At 43.5% G+C, this 23,230-nt stretch overlaps 2 protein-coding genes and 1 pseudogene across 3 annotated transcripts in view; 1 reads left to right on the plus strand and 2 right to left on the minus strand.

Annotated features, from left to right (window-relative positions):
- Apobec4 (apolipoprotein B mRNA editing enzyme catalytic polypeptide like 4) overlaps window positions 1–17,206 on the minus strand; it is a 43,239-nt gene extending 26,033 nt beyond the window's left edge. The window contains 2 exon segments of the mRNA XM_055624397.1: window positions 15,571–15,679; window positions 17,147–17,206. Of these exon segments, the coding sequence (XP_055480372.1) occupies window positions 15,571–15,679; window positions 17,147–17,206 (169 nt within the window).
- Rgl1 (ral guanine nucleotide dissociation stimulator like 1) overlaps window positions 1–23,230 on the plus strand; it is a 257,004-nt gene that overhangs the window by 25,964 nt on the left and 207,810 nt on the right. The gene's annotated exons all lie outside the window — the stretch shown is intronic.
- Window positions 11,877–12,005, minus strand: LOC129689520 (small nucleolar RNA SNORA48; annotated as a pseudogene).

Genomic DNA, 23,230 nt, shown 5'->3' on the forward strand with positions numbered 1-23,230 from the left:
GGCACAGGCTGGGTGAGGGTGTGGCCCAGGCCGGGTGAGAGTGTGGCCCAGGCCGGGTGAGGGTGTGGCCCAGGCCGGGTGAGAGTGTGGCACAGGCTGGGTGAGGGTGTGGCACAGGCTGGGTGAGAGCGTGGCACAGGCTGGGTGCTTTTCCAAGCGTGTGATGGTGTGTGTCTCCTGCTGCGTGCCATGCAGAATGGTTTCACAGCCCTAACAGTGGTCTGTGCTCTGGTTACGCAACCTTCCTTCCTCTAAGCACCGCTAACCACCATTGCCAGCGCCAACCTGTGCTAACTGCTCATCTTTTTACTGTCTTCGACTTCTCTTCCCTTTCTAGACTAGCTGGGAGTATACTCTAGATACCCAGTTTGTTTTTTTTTTTCACTTACTGTATCTTTGAGGTTGCACATCTGTTATGGGTTGTGCTTTTAGTGTTGAATCCATAACCTTCTCTTGTGCCCAGGGTTACCTCCATTCTATTTTGTGTTGTCTTCTCAGAATGTCATAGTTTTGTATCTACGTGAACTTCTACTATATGCTTAAGATCTTTGCCTAGATGTATTTAAAAAAAAAAAAACATGTTGCTACTCAGTTTCAGGACTATTTATTGAAAAGACTATGTTTGCTCATTTGCTGCATGTCTCAAATGGAACCTGGAATTCCCATCATCTCCCATTATCAATGCACAGCTTTCCCACTGTGTTGTTATCACCATAGGAGAAATGAAGACGTAATATCAACCATTGTGATACCTGCCTGAAAGTAAGGGGGGTGGGCCTTTCTGTGTGACCGCACTCACTGACCAGTGGCAGTCTCTGGAGTCAGAGGTGGCTTCTGCTTGCCCTTGGCCAGTGTGTCAAGAGTAGTGTCCTTGGACAGTGGTGAGTTGTCTCCAGCAATCACTGAACACAGGCTGGAAATAAATCTGCTCATGCCTCTTGCCCTGCAGTTTCAAAAAGCCCAGTTATATGGCTGTCTGCTGATCATACCTGTGACAGTGTGGTTATTAAAGCCAGATAGCACAGGGTGGATGGCTCTCCATGTATCAGGGAACATGTTTGACCAGCCGTGTCGCCACCCTCAATAGTGCACTTCATTGTCTACATTACTGAAATTTCAGATTTGATACTGACCTCAGCAACTCTGTAACAGGTTTCCAAGTTGGAGAATGTCAGTCCTTTCATTTCTTTCATTTCTTTTGACACAGTTGGCTATTCTGTCTTCTGACTTTCCGTACAAACTTAAATTTTTTTTTTGTTTGTATGTGTATTAGTATCCACAGAGGTCAGAGTACAACTTGCAGGAATCAGTTCTCTCCTTCCACTGTGTTCCAGGGAATCAAACTCAGGTTGTCATGTTTGGTGGCAATTACCTTTATTTGCAGAGTTGTCTCACCAGCCCTCCATACAAACTTTTGAGTAAGTTTGCTAAAATTGGCAAAACCACTTCCTGGGATTTAGCTTGAGATTTCGTGAACTCTATAGAGAAAGCTGGGCAGAACTGACACTGACAGTAGTGAGCAAATATTCTTATGAGTGGGAAATGCCTCAACACTTACTTAATTCTTAGTATCTTTCATCAGAATTAGTTTCCTTGTACAAATCTTGTATAAAGTTTATCAGATTTGATATAGCTATTTCATTTATGGGGAAACTAATATACCTGGTGATGTTTTTATTTTCAGTTTCTGTGTTTTCATTGATTATATATATATATATATATATATATATATATATATATAATATTACTTAGTGGAGAGATTGACTTTTGTATATTAACTTTGTATCCTTTAACCTATGTATCACTTGGCTATTTTCAGAAAACTTTAAAAAATTAATGTGGATTTTATACATGAATAGTTATTTTAGTGTGTTGGCTAGTTTTATGTCAATTTGCATTAAGCTAGAATTATTTGAAAGGAAGGAACCTCAAATGTGGTAATGCCTCCACAATATATGGCTATAAGACATTTTCTTAATGAATGATTGAGGGGGGGAGGGCTCAGCCATTGTGGGTGGTGACATGATGGTCTCGTGTTCTATAAGAAAGCAGGCTGAGCAAGCCATGATGAGCAAGCCAATAAGCGGCACCCCTCTGTGGCCTCTGTATCAGCTCCCGCCTCCACATTCCAGCCCTGCTTGAGTCCGTGTCCTGACTTCCTCCAGTGATAGACTGTGGTGTGGAAGGGTAAGCCAAATGAACCCTCCCATCCCAACATGCTTTTGGTCATGGTGTTTCACCATTGTAATAGTAACTTTAACTAAGACAGTTACCTATAAATAAGGACAGTTTCCCATTTTAAGAAAAAAGACAGCTTTGTCATTTCTTGCCCGTTCCTTATACTTTTTACATTATTTACTTGCACAGCACTAGCTGGGGTTTCTAATGTAATTCTGAAGAGCAGTGGCAAGGGGAGACACCCTGATCTTAGTGGGAATGCTTCAAGTTTCTCACCATGAAGTGTGATAGCAACTGTAGGTTTCTCTAGATGCTCTTTACCAAGCTGAGGAAGTTCCTCTTTGTTCCTAGTTTTCAGAGTGCCATTTTTAGGTTTAATTTATGTGGTTGAGAGTTTTGCCTGCATGCATCTCTGTATACCAAATACATGCCTGGTACCCATGGAGGTCAGAAAAGGGCATTGGATCCCCTGGCACCGAAGCTGTGGATGGCCGTGAGCCACCCTACAGGGGCAGGGGCTGGCACTCAATCCAAGTTCTCTACCTGAAGAAGACAGTGCTCTTCACCACTGAGCCATCTCTCCAGCCTCATTTTTTTTTTAATTTAAATGATGAATGCGTAGTATTGGATTTTGTCAAATGTTTTTTTCTGCAAATGTTGAGACCCCCCCAAAATGGCTTTTCTTTAGACGTTGGTGTGACATGTTACATGGATGATTTTTGAATGTTTGTCTTCTATAGCTAGGATAAATTCTTCTTGGTCAGGGCATGTAATTATTTTTGTACATTTTTTTTGGATTTGATTAAGTAATGTCTATTTTGAAAGATTTTTACATGCGTACTCAGGAAAGTTACTGGTCTGTGGTGTTCTCTTTGGTGATATTTTATATTACTTTGGTATTAAATAATATTGGCTTCATAAAGTATTTAGGGTATGGTTTGGATTTTTCTGTTTCCTGAAAAATACTAGCAATAATTGATGCAATTTTTTCCTTAAATGATTTTCGGGGATTTACAAGAGGATTTATATGGGCCTAGTGATTTGTTTTAAAATTTTAGTATTGATCCATTTCTTTAATAGATATAGGCCATATTATTGAGTTATAATAATTAAGAAACCAGTGATTTACTAACCTCCATGACTTTGTTGGGAGGTTACCTACCAGAGAAGACTCGGACATGAGTTCAAGCCAATAGAAAGTCTTTATTAGCTGGCTTTTGACAGCAATGGGTGTTCAGAACACAAGTGCAGTCGAACCCGCCTCAAAGTGGGCTTTTAAACACAGAAAGCACAACCTGGGTTAACACTCCTCAGTTATCTAGAACAGTTGGCGAAGCAAAACTACAGAAGACAAAGAGCAAGGTTAGTTTATTTGGAGACTTTCCCAGAACTATGGATTTTGATGATTTAGGCCTTTGTTCTTGTTTTTGGCAGGTGTTGTGCCTGCATGCTGGGTTCTAAGGCCTGAATGGTACTTTCTTCATCGGTGTCAGTTACCCTAAGGTCTGGGGCCTGCTACAATTTAACATTATTGTGTTTAGCACTTTGAATCAAAGTTAGTACTTTGAATCATAAACCAATATTTGTACTCTTTTCTAGATATGTCTTTGCTACAAAACAAAGTATCCCCTTATTTTCTCAGTTACCACTACCAACAAATACCTTCAGGATGTTAAATATTTATTTATACTATTCCCTGTTCTTGGTTCCAGAACTTCCCTGTCAGCTCAGTTGTACATTTAGAATCTTTGTTATGTTTCATCTAGCAAGCTAGGCTGCTCTGTTTACTGGAAATAGAACTGTTACAGTAACAGTCACTATTTTCTTTTTTGCCCCAACTCGAGGTGTCATTGCATATTCCTGATGCCTGGTTCCATAGGTGCAGATGTGCTTGACCTGATGTGCTGGGTTTACTAGCGGCCACTGGAAAACAGGCCCTTGGGGCTTGTGTGTGCTCAGAGCCCATGCTTGCACTGCTTACTCTGCATCTCACCCCAGCTGGTCTGAGTTCCCAAGGTCCCAGCATGCTTTGCATTCCAAACCACCTGAGTTATGTCAACCCTAGTTGGGTCTCTTCTGTTTCCAATACTTTGTCTGCACTGACTTGCCAAATTCAAGTCTGGTTTCAGTTTACTTTCTGCACTCCTCCTTCCACACAGGACTCTGTATGATCTGTATGCTTGTAGTATAGTTTATGGCAGTGTAGGAGTGAGTCCAGCAACAGTCCACATTTCTCAGATGTGTTGATGGTCATAGAAAAAGCTTCTCACTTTCCATTTTCTTAAAAAACTTAACTGATTGACTATGCAAATCCAAAGATTTTCTTTTAAATGTTGATAGTATTTGTGCCTTGATATTAATTGAATGCAAATTCTGACTGAAAGGTGTTTATAGCTGAGGTTAACTTTGATTTCTTTTTATTTGCTCAGTTGATGAGTAGCAATTGCCCTGAGTTCTAATACATGCAACCCTTTCACTCCGAGGCCTTGTAAGGAAGGTGTAAAACATCCAGAGAAGTCTTGGCAGTTTTGATGGATCATTTACCCCAGTTTGAACTTTCCTGCTTTTAGGAAGCTCTGACAAGGTCACTAGCGAAGTTCATTTTCCTCAGAGAGGAGGCCCTGGGGTTTTGCTGATGTGTTAGTATTTGGTTATGAGCAAGGCTTTGAGGATTAGAAAAGTATCTGGTGTCATGAGCATGCTGTGTACTGGCAGTGAACCCCCAGGAGCAGTGAGTTACATTGGTGGTCAGCGGTCTAAGACCAGTCTTAATCCATCACGGGTGTCCTTTTGGGTTCATTAGTTAATGTTCTCCTTCAATCATTTTGTCCTTATTTGGGTTTCATTTCGTACTTCTTTTCCTTTCTTGGCAGTATCTTCAAAAGGAGTTAGGAGGCTGTCCCAGAAGTTGCCTTTGAAGATTGTTGCAATATGTATACCTGTCAAAAAGAATTTACCAAGCCCCATGGAAAGCTATTTCCCTCATCAGGTCCTAAGCTCAGTTCCAACTCTTCTGCTCCAATCCTCCAGAATGGTCTGAACAGAAGCTGTCAGAGTGAATTGTAGACTCAGTGTGGTTTGCAGACCCCTTCCCTCATTTGCTCATACGGGGCCTTCAGGAATTATTAACTGTGGGTGAATCCAGCTTATGTTTGCTTGCGATGAAAGAGAAACTAATTTCAGCTGCACATAGCTTCCTTTCTTTCTCCTCTCTTCTATTTTGCTGTACCCTTTCTCACGCCTTGCTAGATTGGAACATACTGAAATCTTCAGAAAATGGGAGGCAAAGTGTTATTCTATTACAAAAATGTAATTTACAATGGAACTTCAGATTTGGGGAAAAATCCACAGTTTCCCTCTATTTAAGTCATTTAATTGATGCTTGAAATCCTTAACTACATCTGTGGTCCATATAAGATACTCATATCACCAGTGGTGGTGGGAGTCTCTGTTGTGTTGATGTGCCCATTTTACGTTTGAACATCTCGGTGACTTAGTGCTATTTATGATAAGCTAATTATACTTTCTTGAAATACCCATCCACTGGTTTTTAATTTATCTCTTTAGGACATTACAAAGTACTGTATCTTTAGTGTTTAGGCTGAAATCCAGGGTTATGAAATCCAGGGTTTAAATTGCATATGATCAGCATTCAAAGAAGAGAGAAGAACAGAAAATATCAGCGCTCATTACAGGCAGTAAAGTCTTCATGAAACATTTGTCTTGAAGCTGGGGCATTAGTTTAGTTGGTAGATTGCTTGCCTACCATGCAGGAAACCCTAGGTTCAGTCCCCAGCACTGCTGGTTGTGGCGGCACACAGCTTAACCACCCCAACACAGAGGAGGTGGGATAGGAAGATCAGGATACCAAGAACATCATTAGCTATATAGTGAGTTTGAAGCCAACTGGGCTACATGAGGCCCTGTCTCAAGAACAAACAAAACATACCAGGCGCTAGTGGTGCACACCTTTGATCCCAGCACTTGGGAGACGGAGGCAGGTGGATCTCTAAGAGTTCGGGGCCCAGGCTGGTCTACAGAGTGAGTTCCAGGACAGCCAGGGCTACACAGAGAAACCCTCTCTCAAAAATCCAAAACCAAACCAAACCAAACCAAAACCAAAATATAGTATCACCACACTCCATATTTGTGTTGCATGTTCAGTTAAATCAGTAAATTCTGTAATCAAATACTTAAATGTATTAGTTTCAGTGGCCAAGAAAATTAGAAGCGGCTGAATGGTACTCACCTAACTTCTCTGTGGCTGTGGACTTAGCCCTTATTTTATCTTCTTTCCTAAGCTAACCATTTTCACTGCCTCCCACTCATGCAGATGTATCAAGGTCTTAAAATCTCCCTGCCATTCCGAATCCACCTTTGAATGTAGTCTATGTGAAGAACTGAGACCTGGAATCGTGTCCTTGGCTGGGTCTGCTGAAACAGAGGCAGGGACTACGCTCTTCTCAGTACAATGCAGTTCAGTGCATTTTTGTGCAGGCCAGCCATTATAAATCTAAAGATACTGTGTGTAATAACAGAAAATTAATAGATTGGTTGGGGAGGGGTCGGCTTGGCACTGTGTTTAATTAGTATGAACTTGAGGTAAGCTGAAAGTAACTATTGCAGCTAAGTTTTCTTATCTGTAGTACAAGGGTGTTTCATGACATCTTGGGTAGTTCACAATATTTTTGGATACTATATGTATGTTATAAAATGTGACAGATACATGTATTAATGGAACAAATGAATGGGATTTGTTGTGGTTTTCCATACATGCACACAGTGTGTAATGGTGGTGTGCCTCCATCCCCTCCTTAACAACCCCACCCTTCACCCTTGCCCTGGTACCCTTTCCAAATCCTGATAAGCCCTCTTTTACGTTCAAGTTGACTTCTTTCCTTCTTTCCTTCTTTCCTTCTTTCCTTCTTTCTTTCTTTCTTTCTTTCTTCCTTCCTTCCTTCCTTCCTTTCTTTCTTCCTTTCTTCCTTTCTTTCCTTTCATTCTTTCTGTGTTTCTTTCTCTGTCTCTTTCTTTTTAATTAATTCTTGCTTGTGAGACAGAATGTACAATACCTGTCATTCTATGTCTGGCTTACTTTGCTTACCATGATGTCCTCCTGTTCCATTTTAATGCAAATGAATGATGTTATTTTTAAAGGCTGAATAACATTTCATCTTAATATGTGTTGACACATTTTCTTTAGCCATTCTAGCACTGATGGATACCCAGCTGATTCCATATATTGGCTATTATGAATAATGCTGTAGTAAAATACAAATGCAGACATCTCTAAGCTACGGATTTTACTTCCTGTGGGTTTATTCCAGAAGTAGAACTTAATTCTGTTTTCAGTTGTTTTTGTTTGTTTGTTTGAGACAAGGTCTCTCTGCTGTGTAACCATGGTTGTCGTGGCACTTGCTCTTGGAGCCAGGGCTGGCCTCAAACTCAGAGATCCACCTGCTTCTGCCTCCCTCGTGCTGGGGTAAAAAGCCAGTGCCACCACGCCTGGCTCTATTTTCAGTTTGTTGAGGGCCTTCACATGGGTTTTCTTCTGACTGTCTAAATTTACATTCTTACCAAAGGTGTGTGAAGGTTCCCTTATCCCTATATCCAAACCTTAGGAAAAGCAATTCTAACTCTTGGGCTGAGGCCAGCTATGTCATTCCATTTTTTATTTGTATTTTCCATTTAGCTAATATACCTAGAATTGTTTTTGGATATTGTTTGGAGATTTGTATTCCTCCTTTTGAGATGGATATGTTCAGATAATTTGCCATTATTATTATTTTTATTGAAAATATTTTTTTCATACAATGTATTCTGATCACTGTTTCTCTTCCCTCATCCGCTTCTTGTCTTCTTTCCCTCTCTTTTTAGAAAACAAACAGGCAGATAGTTTTTTTTTTTTTTTTAAAGAAGAAGAAGAAAGAAAGAAACCCAAAGGGGGAAAATGCCCAAACAACAAAAAATCTCCCAAAATACTATTGAGCTTCTTTTATGTTGACATAAAGGATGAGAATGGCCTGCCCTTAAGTATGCTTTATGTACCCAGTGAGACTCCATTGGAGAAAAGTAAGTTTCTTCTTGCAAGTGGTTGTCAACTGGAGAAACTTCTTGGTTAGCATTGGGATACCATGTCCGCTTCCTCCTTCTCAGTACCGGTTGGACCTGTGCAGGTTCTATGTGTGCTGCCATAGTCTCTCTGAGTTCATACATGCATCAGTCCTATTGTGTCTGGAAGACACCACTTCCTTAATGACATCCATCTCCTCAGTTCTTATAAACCTTTCCACCTCCTCATCTGCATAACTCCCTCATCACCGAGAGAGGGATTTGATGAAAACATTCCATTTAGGACTAAGTAGTCCAAGTCTTGCATTCTCTGTGCTTTGTCCAGTTCTGAGTCTCTATATCAGTCACCAGCTAATAGGAGGAGGTTATCTGATAATGGCTGAGCAGAACACTGATGTATGGATGTAGCAGAATGTCATCAGGAGTCATGTTATTTCTGTTCTTTATGTTCCTTTAGCAGAGCAATAGTATTTGGTTTTCTCCCTAGGTCCATGGTTTATCTAGTCTCTGGTTATTGCCACCTGAGTAGTGTCAGGCCTGGATTCCATCTCCTGGAGTATGTCTTAAATCCAATCAGAGAGTGATTGGCTACTTCCAATCACTTGTGCCACGATTACACCGGCATATTATGCAGGCAGGTTACCGCTGTAGACTGCAGGGTTTGTGATGCGGCTGGTGGTCACCTTTTTCTCCTGGTAATGTGTGGAGTACCTTCTTGTACCATGAACATTAAGTCAGAAGGGATAAAAGCTCTAGTTAGACACCAGCTCGACTTCCCTGTGTTCAGTGAGATATGTGGGTATTGCCCTCAGCAATGGGGCCTTACCCTCAGTTGTGGAGAGCAACCAAGTAGCCTTGACAATAGCCTGAGTTGTTTGGGTGTTGCCATGGAGACCCTTTTGCCTGTTTTACGGTTGGATTATGTTCTTGTTGTAAGGTTTTTGAATTGTATTCTGGATATTATCCTCTGCAAAGTTAATAGCTGGCAAATATTTCCCCTCATTCTGTAGGGTTTCTCTTCACTTTCACTGAGGGTGGGGGTGGGGTTGTTACAGACTGAATTCAGGCTCTCTGACTTGTGATTATTCTGTGTTCTCTGTTCCCCAGAGTAGCTCATTTTTACTTAAACAGTCAGGTTCCTGATGTTGTCCAGTCAAAATCCTTCAAACCATGGGGAGCAATAAAATGGGGTTTTCTCTACTGCTAAACTGTTTCTCTGGGAAGTCACTGTCTCACCAAAACCTGCCCCAGGATTTAGGGCTTGCAGGAATTCAACCTGTGGAAAGGACTGCCAGTCTCTTCATTAGGCTCACTGGGCTTACCTTTCAGATGAGGCTTCTGCTTTCCTTTGCCTGCAGTGCAGAACCCTGCAGCTGGATCTGGGGAAGGCCTTCTGTTTGTCTTTCCCTTTCAGCTGCCGTCACCCCTTTTATGAATTTCTGGTGCTTTCTTGATTTGGAAGTGTCTTTTTTTTCCTAAGAATGTGGCATTATTATTTATTTGAAAAAAAAAACTGTTATGAAATGGTAAACATGCTAAACTACTTTTTTCTTCCAACTTTTTATTGATTCTCTGAATTTCACATCATGCACCCTAGTCCCACCCATCTCCCTTTCCCCTCATATCCGCCCTTGCAACCTTCCCAACAACATAAAAAACAGACAAACAAGCAAGCAAAACAAACAAAAACTATGCCCCACAAAAACCCCAAACCACAAAACAGAAAATATCCCATCGTGAAGCTGTAATATCTCACAGTGTGTCCCACAGTGTATCCTTCTGTCCACACATCTTCACTTGCAAATGCTCTTTGCAAGATCTCTGGTTTTTGTGACACCATCAATATTGGATCCTCACTGGGCCTCCTCCCAATTATTCTGTTGTTGCTCTGTGCCATGGAGAGCCTGCAGCTTTAGATCAGCAGGACCAGCCTCTTCATTCATCCTGACCATCTGCAGATGATACAGATTTTGGGGTGTGTCAATTCAGAGCTCTGGATCTGGGCCTGGGTGGTAGCTGAGCTAGTTGGGGCACTGGTTCTTCCTTATCCACACCACCGGGCAGAGCTCTCTAGCACTGTTCTAGCTAGGCCACCCAGTGTGGCCATCAGCAGGAGGCAAGGCCAGCTCTCCTGCTTTCATGCCCTCTGGGCAGGCTCATCTGCACCCATACCTTCAGAGCCAGCTCCACTGTGTTGCCCAGTTGAAGCACATGACTCCCTCTCCTAAGTGCTGCAGCTTGCAGGAGCCTGGGACAGTTCTGCCCTCACACCCTCAGGGCTGCTCACTCATGCCTTAGCCATCAGGGCCAGTTCCACTATATTGCCCAAGCAAGGTACAAGGCTCCCTCTCTTAAGTCCTACAGCCAGTGAGGGGTCAGGGTTAACTCTCCTGCTCTCATACCCTTCGGGCCACCTCTCTCTACTATTGCAAATGGCTAGGGAAGAGGTGGGCATCACTCCTGCAACCATTCACCTCAAGGCAGAGGAGTGGTGGGCCCATCTCTCCCACACTCTTGCACTCAGCCTGGCTCACCTGTGCCCTCTCCACCAGGGTCGGTTCTACTGTGCTGCTCAGGTTAGTGGCACGGCCTGTTCTCTTGAGTGCTGCAGCTAATGAGGGGGTAGGGCCAGACCCTGGGGCCAGTTCTTAACACTGAATATAGGTGGCAAGGGTTGGAGAGGCGGGGAAAGGCATTACTCCCATACCCATGCCATCTCAAGGCAGCAGAGTGATGGGGCCAGCTCTCCTTCCCTCTCCTCAGGAAGGCAGGCTCACCTTCACTCCCACTGCTAGGGTTAGCTCTGCTATGCTGTCCTGGGGAGGTACAGGGCTTGCTCTCCTGAGTGCCACAGCTGGTGAGGGGCAGGGATAGCTCTCCAGTGTTTATGACCCTGTGGGCAGCTTTCCCTACAGCTAGAGGTGGTGGTGGGTAGCATTGCCTCTATGCCCAAGCCACACCACTTATGCCCCCAGGGCCAGCTCTCCTCAGTGCTGAAGCCACTGAGGGTGGGCCCAGTTCTGTACAGCCCTTGGGCATCTACATAGAACCCAGTGGCTGCCCGGATCAGGGATGTTCCTATGTTCTGTAGTGGTAATATGAGCCATGGACATTGACCCTGACCTCTGTGGCTGAGTAGCCACCCAGCCATGGCCCCGGTGGCAGTTTGGGCTGGGACCTCACCATGGCCCCAGGTAGCAGGGCTGGACACTCACAACAGGCTACTCCTCTCCACCCTCAAGTCTACAGTTCCACCTCTCTTCATAATGCTCAAGCTGCTCCACTCTTTCTCTCCCATCTGACCACCACATGCTCGCACATCATGATGGCTCCTCCTGCGGGACGGATGGTTGTGTAGCTGGTGGGCCCCTTGGTGACATCCTCCTTTCACGTTGCATAGTGTCTTTGGCCCACCAGAGGGCAGGTAAGTGGGTGGCATGGAGGTCTGCAGGTCTTGTCTGTCTTCCTCCTCCCACACTGCACTTTGTGATGGTAGGCAGGGCTTTATGTGTCTCTGGCCCACCCATGCAGTGGGCCTGCACTGTATAGCATGGTGGAATGCAGTTCTGTGTGTCTTTCTCCTCCTGTGGGGCACTGCCTGGGTTTGGCTTGATTTGATTAGAGTTTTATGTGTCCGAGGCATAAACAGCTTTGGCCACCAAGCTAGGATGAACAAAGGACTGCCATCTGTCTGCCCATGACTGATAAAAGAACGCCACCACCACCAAGGTGTCTCTTTGCCCATTGCCGGGGGAGTCTGTTCTGTTTTTATCCTGACTCTTTCTTCTCAACATCACAGGAACACAGCTTCTAGCTCACCATCCTATCCCCACCATGGGGTCCACACTTTTGTATTTCTGCTCTTTTAGTGGGATTTATTCTTTACCTGCTGCCAGGATGATAGCGATCTCTCTCTCAGTTCTGGGCATGGGTCCTTTGAAAGCGTCTTTTATTATGCTTAGCTGCTGGCCGTGAATTCCCTTAGTGTTTGCTTATCCTGGAATGTCTCTGTTTTTCTTTGGATTTTGAAGGGTGGTAACCCTCCTGGCAGGAGAGAAGATATTTTAGAGAAAGACTTGTGCTCTTCTGCTGTGAGACTACAAAACAATGGACCCCATGGCACTGGGGTCTCCTGAGGAATCTCTTGCTGGCGAAGGGAAAGGCTGAAGCCTTGGTGCCGGACAGAGTCAAGTTGTTTTTGAGGAAGAGATTTCGCAGAATCCTGACAACCTGTGGGGCAGAACTTGGAGCTGCCGAGACACTGATGCTTTGGTGGTGGGTGGGATCACACTGTGATCAAGACTGTTTAGTTATCTAAACTCAAGCCTGATGTGAGCACCCTAAAGATAGCCTGGCATGTGTGTCCATCCCTGGATCTCTATTTGTTTCTCTTCCTAATGCTTCCACATTGAAACAATTTCTGTTCTATGCTCTTTACTATTATTTGTTTGGTGAGTTGACATAGTGAGCATGGGTAGCCAAGTCAGCTTGTCAGAGCTGCTGTGGTCCAGGCTCGTTCCCAGAAAACTCTGATAGCCTTGTTTGGTTCATAATTATTTTCTCTCATTACCTGCAATGTGTGTCCTCCTGGGCCTGTAGAGTTTCTTGTATTGAAACCTTTGCTGTATGTCTAATGGTGTTGCCTTAAAATGTGGCACAGTGCTTTTTCTTACAGATTTAAAAGTTCCTTTTCCTCTGCTTTTGACTGTTTGATGGTAATCTGTGATGGCGAAAGGGGAATATATTCCTCGTTGGGGATTTTATAGGTCTCCTATAAGGCAGATGTCCATGCCTTTCCCAAGATTAGGGAAGTGTTTTGCTATTATTGCATTGGATATACTTTAAAAAAATGTTTTTTATGTGTCTGGGTATTTTGTCTTCATGTATGTCTGAAGGCCTGGTGTCTGTAGAGGCCAGAAGGGGAGTATCAGATCCCCTGAAACTGGAGTTACAGATGGCTGTAAGTCTCTGTGAATTCTGGGAATGGAACCCCAGTTCTCTGGAAGAGAGCCAGCACTCTCCACCACCAAGCCATCTCCCAGCCCCCAGCACGGGGGATCTTTTCATAACTTTTATTTTCCCAGTGATGTTGATGTTTGATGTAGACAGTGCCTGCAGATCCTGGCCGCTATCTGATATCTGTCTTTCTTCCTTCTTTATTTCTTTCTAGATGTGCAATTTGAAAGAGATAGCTCTTTTGAGTTCCCATAATCTTTCTTCTACTTGCTCTAGTCTATGGGGGAGGCTTTTTTTAATTTGCAATGTGATTTATAGAACTTAAGATTGATTTTTTAAAAAATCCTTTTATTCAATTTCTTGCTCTCATCCTGGATTCTTGTCTTAATATTATTTTAATTATCTGTATTTTCTGGAATCTCATTAGGATTTAAAATATCTTTTGACTTATTTTAAAAATATTTAATTTATCTTTGTCTTGGACACTTGTTGCTAGGAAACTATGATCTTCAGGAGGTGTCATATATATTCTTTTTCATATTTCTTGTGTTGCTGTGCTGAGATTTACATATCCAGCAGAATGGACATCTCTTGATGCTCTTGGAATGGCCTTAGTCCTAAGCAGCTTTCTAAAAGCTGTGTCTTGGGGGTTGTTTGTTATACAGTACTGACTTTGTTTCCGGCTAGGAACTACAGTGTAATCTCTCTGAAGCCTCTTTGACTGTGCCTGGTGCGTTTGGGCACAGCGTACTGTATTGGAGGCTGTGAGGCTCACTGTCTTCGCAGGTTGTATGAGAATGGGGGCGCAGACTCAGTTCAGGCAAGAGTGATGAGTATGTGCAGTGCGGCACGTGTGGTCCCTCCTGCAATGGCAATGGTAGCCTCTATGGCCTGCTGGGGGTTTCCTCAGCACTGCGGCCCTCTGAAGGAGTCTGGTGCCGGCTGTGAGTAGAGGTGAGGGCGCTGCAGCACTTCCCCGCCCCTTAGACTGGGCACAGATGTACGTGCTTTGCAAGCGGAGTCAAGCAGGAACCACAGCACGTGTGACACACACTCGGTTTTCTCGGCACTTGTGTGATCAGACAAGGTTTTGGGGTGACCAGTGTAAGAGATCCACATGGGCGTGGTAGTAGCCAGAGGAGAGCTGCTCCTCTCTTCTGTTACTGTGGTCACGGTGGTCAAGGGGTAGAACTGGCGCCGTGCACCCCACCCCAGCCGTGTGGGGTTCTCTGGCCTTCCACTTGTCGTGTCTGCCAGTCATCAGGTAGGAGTGGGCCACAGCTGGAACTGGGTAAGATTCCTGAGGTGCTCCCAGGAGTGAGCCAGAGCCGAAGCAGCCAACATCTGTCAGTTTCTCGTCATGTGCGCGTCAGGGGTGGAGCACCAGCAGGAATCACCTTGGTATTGCTCCAGGCCACCCAGAATGCCTGGGCAGGCAAAGAGTAGTGGAAACTCAGAGTTCTTCCTCCTTTTTCTTGGCAACAAGCCCCGGCTTGTGGTGCTGGAGAGAGGACCCCCACCCCTGGCATCTGTGGTAGGCTGCAGAAGGCTGACTACACACTTCTGGACCAAGAGCAGGCTCTCCCAACCCTGGTTCTCGAGAGTGGCACCTGGTGTTTCCCTCCATATCACTGCTTTCTACACTGGGTCCTTCACAGTGAGTCATTCCCCTGGGGCAAGTCTGGCCTGTACCAAGGCAGCTACCCACTGACTTACCAGGGAATGTTTGTGGGGCCCAGGGACAGGAACACACAGCAGTCTCTGACCTCTCAAGTAATCCAAACTCAAACAACGCGTTCTTCCCATGTTGGCTCCTGGCTGCAGCACCCTGGGTGCTTGCTAGGAGGGGAAATGAACTCCTTTTCCAGAGCCAGGATTTCAGGTTTCTCATCCTCCTAGGCTGTTAATCCCTGAGGCTTGTGGGACTTTGCAGTGCCTAGGATTGCTGGTGTTTGCACCAACAGAGTTTCCTGGGACTCTTCCAGCTTTGCCCTTGCACAAGATACTCTGGCTATGGATCTGAGCAGCAGGTGCTGGGACATTTTATTTTTCTTATAATGCTGCTGTCTCAGATCTCTCTCTCTGTTTAAAAAGGTACATTAGTGTGTGTGCATGTGTAGTCCAGAGGTTGATATTGGGCATCTTGTTCAGTCATCCTACACTTTACCTTTTGAGATGGGGTCTGTCATTTACTCAGAGCTCACTTACTCGTCCAGGCTGGGTAGCCAGCAAGCCCCAAGGAGCCTTCTGTCTCTTCCTCCTCAGTGTTGACATTGTAGGCATGTTATGCCCAGTTGGCGTTTTTAAAATCTATTTTAACTTTTAGGTGGGTTCTGGGCGTCAAACGGAGGCTCACCACTTTACGGAGCAGCCGTACCCGAGCTCCATTTCCTGTCTTGGCTGTTGCACTTCGGCACTGTCGTGTGGTTATGCGGCTCACTCTGCGGCTCACCACGAACCCTGCTTGGTTCCTCTACGAGGAGGAGCAGGCACATGCTGAGAGCTTCCCTGTAGTTTCCCTGCTACCCTCTCACACCTAACAGTACCTTTATATATATAATAAACACGCTAATTTATGCAAAAAATCTAAGAATGGGCAGTCAGTAAATTCTGCCAAATGTACTTTAAAACAGTAACAGCAGAAGAGGGAGGCAGGGTAGGATTGGGAGGGGATGAGAGAGGGGGCTACAGCTGGGATACAAAATTAATACATTGTAATTAATAAACAAAAATTTAAAAATAAATAAACAGTAACAGCAGGGCCTGGAGAGATGGCTCAGCGGTTGAGAACATTGACTGTTGTTCCAGAGGCCCTGGGTTCAATTCCCAGCAACCACATAGCACCTCACAACTGTCTATAACTCCTGTTCCAGGGGATCTGACACTGTCACATAAACATATATACAGTCAAACACCAATGAATGTAAAATAAAAATATATTAAAAAACCCAGTAACAGCAAACAGCTGACCCATTGGATGCCTAGACATCTGTTCAAATGTCTAGTGCTTTTGGTGTGTGCTCCTAGTCCAGTGACCTTGTGTCCCAGTTTGCCCACGGCAGTCCCAGGCCTCACCTGTTGCCCTGGCATTATTGTAATAGCAGCACCCCTTACTCTCAAAGGCTCAGCTGGGACTTCAGCTTGATTGTTCTGGCAGAGTGCTGGGGCAGTTCCTCCATCGCAGTACAGGTCACTTCTTTTCTCAGCGTTCGGTCCATTCTCCACTGCTCTGTAAGATGCCACTTTTTAAAAAGCCCATCGACGTGTCACCTCGTTCTCTGCGCCTCACCACAGTTCTTCTCCTGGGTCAGGCAGCAGAACCAAGCTTCAGACAAGAACCCGTCTGCCTAAAGACTCTTTCCCTTTCTGCCAAATCACCTGGTTTTAATTTGACTCATCATACCATAAAGAACTTTTAGGTTGTGATTCTATCATTTTTTTCTCCAGACACAGGGTTTCGCTGTTGTAGCCTTGGCTGTCCTGAACTTTGTAGACCAGGCTGACCTGGAACTCACAGAAATCTGCCTGCCTCTGCTTCCCTGAGAGCTGGAATTATAGGTGTGTACCAGCACGCTTCGCTATTATTTTTTAACTTTATTCTGCTTGTACTTTTTTTTTATTCATTCAGCATCTGATGAGCCCTTGCAGCATGGGAGGATGCATTCCAGCTCATAAGGCCTTTCTTCTAGAGAGCTGCCATTTGAAAAGCTTGTTTTATGTTTCAAACCAAGCAAGCAGGGCTCCCAGAGCAGGACTACTGTGGTGGCTATTCCTGGTTGTCAACTTGACAACATTTAAAATCAACAAAACATCAAACAGCTGGTACACCCATGGGGGATTGAATTAACTGGATCATTTGAGGTTGGAAGACCCACTGTAACTCTGGGCCACACCTTCTGTGGCATTGATATAAAAGAAGAAAGAAGCTCCTGCTTTTCACCTGCTCATTTTCACTGGCAAGCTCATCTACCATGCTGCTGAGGCATCCCTTCACCGGCATCAGGGCCTACTTCAGAATGCTAACATATACTGAAGACCAGCTGAGATGTTGAGCCGCACGGACTGAACAACCGCTGCATTTTTTAATTTGTTGGACTAGCTGGACCACACTGTAAGCCACTGTAAAATCCCATATATGTATGTGTGAATGGGATTCATTAGAATAATTGTAATATATATATATATGTAATTTATATATATATATATGTAATATATATATATATGTAATATATACATATATATATATGTAATTTTATTCTATCAATTCTGTTCCTCTGGAGAACCCCAACTGATACAGCTTCCCAGAAGGCTGATTTAAAGTCATTAGATACTATCTTCTGGATTAACACCAGCTAAAAAGTAGAATTTAGTTATCAATTAATAGATAATGAGTCTGTATTATCACAGAACCTAAATTTTCCTTGTCCAAAGAAAAACCCACTTTTAAAATATTCCTTTTAAAACATTTCATGCCTAGGCCTGGAGAAACAGCTCAGCAGTTAGATCACCTGCTGCTCTTCCAAGGGATGTGACTTGGTTCCCAGCACCTCTGCCAGCTCACAGACGTTCCTGTGGTTCCAGCTCTTGTGGCCTCCTTGGGTACCCGCACACAAGTGGCACTCACTCACACCCATACATAAATGAAAATAACTACCTCGCGTCTGTCTCACTTCCTGGGCTTAGTCTGACATGAAAGAAAAATATTAGCTGCTTGAACTTTTTCATCTTTGGCGAGTCAGCAGTGATTCCTGCTGGCTCCTCAGTGTTCTAAGCGACCACATATTGCAACGGTCTGCTTTAGATCTGTTGTGGTTAATTAGTTACAGAACCACAAGCGTCCTGCAGTTTCTGTTTCTGTTTTTTTTTTTTTTTTTTTCTTTTTGAGGTAGGGTCTCATGCAGCACAGGCTAGCCTCAAATTTACTATATAGTCCAGCATGGACTCAAACTCCACCGTATCCTCCTGCCTCAGCCTCTCTAATGCTTGGAAGAGGTGTGTGTGTCACTATGGCTGTCCTTTATGTTTTGAAAATGAAGCTTTTCCTTTATTCCCCTGGTTCTTCTTTTATTTGTTAAGAATCCTTGAAGACATAGTTTTCTACTTTTTTGCCTTCTTTATAAATATAAAATAATTATAAATAGACTGTTATTTATATCATAGGTATAAGTTTTAATTGTTTTTGTCTTTAATTTTTAAGATAGGGTCTTATTATATAGCCCAGAATGCTCTTGGATTTGAGAGCCTCCCATGTTCAGAAGTTGTAGGTATGCACCACCACTCTAGCTATGTCTGCTTCTTTAGGTAAGCCAGATCCTGTCTTAAAATCTCACCCGGCCTTGGCTTCAGCCACATCTCTTTGTTGAAGATTGGAAAACTTTACTAGTTGATATTTAGTTAGCGCCTGCTCTGTGCCCAGTAGTACTGTAAACGTCTCCCTCAGACAGCGTTGCGTCAGCATGAGCTAGGTGTGTGGGGAAGGCAAGGCCGCGTGGTGCTGAGGCACAGGGCTCAGACTTCCAGAATGATGTGAGGGTGAATGGAGGCCAGGGTATCCTGAGAATGAACGCTGACCAAGTTCTTGATTCTTCTAACGTCATTCTGATGTGATAAAATTAATCTCCCCTATAGAACTCCTCACTTCACTGATAATTCAAGGTCTTAACTTACAGTAAGTATTCTTTTACTTCATAATGATGAAGGTCCTCAAACAGATGGGTTTTGATGCGGGCTGGGGGGTGGACAGGGAGTAACAATTTGAGGCAAACTGTGTACTTGATTTTTTGCACACTAGCCAGTGCCTATTTATTTGATCTTCCTCATAATAATGAAACAAAGACTGCGTGTGACAGTATGTGGCCTCAAAGACTGTGAAGCAGTGAAACTCACTTGCTCTCTGGGCAGCAGATTGGTCTACACATGTACTCTCTCTCTCACACACACATTCATCTCTCTTTATAGATTCATTTTTCTTCCTGGCAGGATGCTGTAACCAGTGAGTTTACTTTTTCTTGGTTTGTGTCAGGTTTACTTCCCCCGGGAGATTTCAGCTTCTGTTGAATTCTCAGTAACATGAATATAGTATTTTCTTATGACCAGTGTGATTGGAAGTAGCTGCAGAGAGAGAGAGCCATATCTCTTCTGTTCCCTGCTGCAGTGTTAGGTCTGAGAGGTGGCAGTGGCATGTTGCCACGTGAGTCACATATGCAGACTAACTGGTGAAGGACTGTATGTCAAGTTTACATTTCTTCTATTTTGCTGGTATTTTGTTGTTGATGATGAACTGTATACAGATGAACTGTATGCAAATGTATACAGATTTATGAATATATATTCATATATATATTATATATATAATGGGTAGGTATATGAGAGTCTCTAAAAATGTTGCCACTAGAAAGGAACATGGACTTCCTAGGCATTCAGCGAAGCTTTGTTAGCTTTGTGAAGGTTTGGTGCCCACCCCAGCTGTCATCAGTAAGATCGTAATAGAAGAGTGTTTTTCAAGGGTGGAGTCTAGACCTCTCTTGTCACTTGCATTACAAGCCTCAAGTAGCTTCAGAGGCTGGTGGAACTGCTCATTGTCATTCTCATGCTGCTCTCTGCCTCTAAGTGGGAAGACCAGGAGCCCTGAACTCCAGAGGAGAGGAGAACCTCAGTGTGCAGGGTGAGCATATCTCAGAGGCGGAAGGCCAAACCTGTGACCTCTGCTGGCTTCCTCTGCATATGTCATTTTTTTTCCTCCTTCTCCTTCTACCCTTCCTTCCTTCCTTCCTTCCTTCCTTCCTTCCTTCCTTCCTTCCTTCCTTCCTTCCTTCTTTCTTCTCTCCCAGGCTGGCCTTGAATTCACAAGTATCCACCACTGCTTGCCAAGTGCTGGGATTAAAGGTGTGTGCCACCATGCCCAGCCAGATGCCATCATTTTAAACTGAAAGTATATCAGTGTTTAATTGTGTGTGTGTGTAGTTCTGTACTTAAAACTCATCTCAAGTTCTTATCAGTCAGTGTAAAAATTTATTTTTTTTCCTCTCTCAAAATGCTTTGAAGTTCGTTTCTATGGTAATGAGCGATTCTTTTTTCTTTTTTTAATTTTAATTTTTATTAATTACACTTTATTCACTTTGTATCCCCCCATAAACCCCTCCCACCTCCCCTCTTAATCCCACCTTCCCTTCCCTTTCTCCACACATGCCCCTCCCCAATCCCACTGATAGGGGAGATCTTCCTCTCCTTCCTTCTGATCCTAGTCTATCAGAGCTCATCAGGAGTGGCTGCATTGTCTTCCGCTGTGGCCTGGTAAGGCTGCTCCCCCCTCAGGGGGAGGTGATCAAAGAGCAGGACAATCAGTTCATGTCAGAGACAGTCCCTGTTCCCATTACTATGGAACCCATTTGGACACTGAGGTGCCATGGGCTATATCTGTGCAGGGGTTCTAGGTTATCTCCATGCATGGTACTTGGTTGGAGTATGAGTCTCAGGAAAGACTCCTGTGCTCAGATTTTTTGGTTCTGTTGCTCTACTTGTGGAGCTCCTGTCTTCTCCAGATCTTACTATTTCCCACTTCTTTCATAAGATTCCATGCATTCTGCCTAACACTTGGCCATAAGTCTCAGCGTCTGCTTTGACAGTCTGCAGGGCAGAGGCTTTCAGAGGCCCTCTGTGGCAGATTCCTAACTTCTTTCCTGTTTTCTTCTTCTTCTGATGTCCATCCTCTTTGCCTTTTGGGATGGGGATTGAGCATTATAGCCAGAGTCCTGAAATCATCCTAAGTGAGTTATCCCAGACGCAGAAAGACACACACAGTATATACTCACTCATATAGACATATAATATAGGATAAAGCTACTAAAATCTGTAATGAGCTATTCTTAAGCTTAAGTAAGGAGGCAAGAAAAGCAACTGTTTTTAATTCAGAGCAGCAGTGCCATCTACTGGCCACTACCTCAAATTACAACTAAGAACCAGCATGTGAAAGGTATCTGTCACCCTTTACAGCTCCAGGTTTATATAACTTGAAGGGTTTGTTTTTTTTTTTTTTTATTTTTTTTTATTTCTCCAAACAGAAAAGACTGTGGACTTCTATAAGGCCCATTAATATCTATTTTTTTATTCTTTAGTAATTACACTTTATTCACTTTGTATCCCCCCTGTGGTTCCCTCCCTCCTCCCGTCCCAACCCCTCCCTTCCTCCACCCTCTGCATGCATGCCCCTCCCCAAGTCCACTGAGAGGGGAGGTCTTCTTTTCCTTCCTTCTGACCCTAGTCAATTAGGTCTCATCAGGAGTGGCTGCATTGTCTTCTTCTGTGTCCTGGTAATGTTGCTTCCTCCTCAGGGGGAGGTAATTAAAGAGCAGGCCAATCAGTTCATGTCAGAGACAGTCCCTGTTCCTATTACTATGGAACCCACTTGGATAATGAACTGCCATGGGCTACATCTGTGCAGGGGTCTTAGGTTATCTCCATGCATAGTCCTTGGTTGGAGTATGAGTCTCAGGAAAGACTCCTGTGCTCAGAATTTTTGGTTCTGTTGCTCTCCTTGTGGAGTTCCTGTCCTCTCCAGATCTTACTGTTTCCCACTTCTTTCCTAAGATTCCCTGCACTTTGCCCAAAGGTTGCCCATAAGTCTCAGCATCTGCATTGATAGTCTGCAGGGCAGAGCCTTTCAGAGGTCCTCTGTATCAGGCTCTTGACTTGTTCCCTCTTTTCTCCTTCTTCTGAGGTCCATCCTCTTTGCCTTTCTGGATAGGAATTGAGCATTTTAGGAAGAGTCCTCCCTCTTGATTAGTCTACACAATGGAATATTACTCGGCAATAAAAAACAAGGAAATCATGAAATTTGCAGGTAAATGGTGGGATCTGGAAAATAACATCCTGAGTGAGCTATCCCAGAAGCAGAAAGATGCACATGGTATATATTCACTCATGTAGACATATACTATAGGATAAACTTACTAAAATCTGTACACCTAATATCTAATTTTTAAAACACAGTAACATTGAAAATTGCAGTTAGAAAATGATAAAACTTATGTGAAAAAATTGTATTGTCAGCTCTTATTTCTGGTAGAAGCTGAGGGCATTGTTTAAATGGTATAAATATTTAGCATAAATAGGGTAAGCTGATGTAGGTAGGTCAAAGCATGGCAAGAATGTGATCAGATAATAAATTACCTCGTCCACATATATTGTATAGTGATACAGTAATTTTGTGAATCTCTTATTTGTATTGCACTTCAAAAATTTTTCTTTAAGCAATTAAAAAACTTTAGTTGATCTAATGGGAAAATTAATTAGCATTTAATTTATAATGGGTAAGTGTATTGAATCTTTGAATATGAATCTGAATTATATTTTTAAAACGTTAACAATTTCAAAAATATTAAACCAACTTCTGTTTTACCTTTTGTCCAACTACATGCATTAGTTTGGATTTAGCATGAAGCATCTGCAAAACTAGTCTTTTAAGTTTGTTTTTATTTTCTGTGTGTGAGTGCTTGCCTGTATATAAGTATGTATTCCATGTATGTGCCTAGTTCCCAAGAAGACCAGAGGAAGGCATTGAATCCCCAGAACTGTAGTTACAGATGGTTGTGAGTTGCTGTGTGGGTTCTGGGAATCAAACTCAGGTCCTCTACAAGAGCAGCAAGCACTTTTTAACTGCTTAGCTATCTCTTCAGCCATTGCACTGCTCTTATTTTGATAGTTCTAAGCCTCACATTGGAGCTTCTAAAAGTTGTCATGGGTTGTTATCTGTCTGTCGTGCCAAGACAATGCCACAGCTCATTATTGCATTAGCTTTCTGTGCAGCTTTGTTTCCCAGTTATGAAAGTCATGTAATAAATGTTCGTGGTTGGAGTTCAGGTGGCAGTGATCATCTGGAAACTTGGCGCCTGGAAACGGTCACTTTAAACAAGCCTTTATATAATTTTCAAGTGTTACATTTGCTAGTGAAATGTTTACCCCTTTCCAAGGACTCAGGAACAAGCACACTTCATTTTCATTTCTCTCTGTGGTACTTTCTTTTGGG

Source organism: Psammomys obesus, unplaced genomic scaffold, assembly GCF_907164565.1.
Source record: "Psammomys obesus unplaced genomic scaffold, mPsaObe1.curated_primary_1811, whole genome shotgun sequence".
Classification (NCBI taxonomy): domain Eukaryota; kingdom Metazoa; phylum Chordata; class Mammalia; order Rodentia; family Muridae; genus Psammomys; species Psammomys obesus.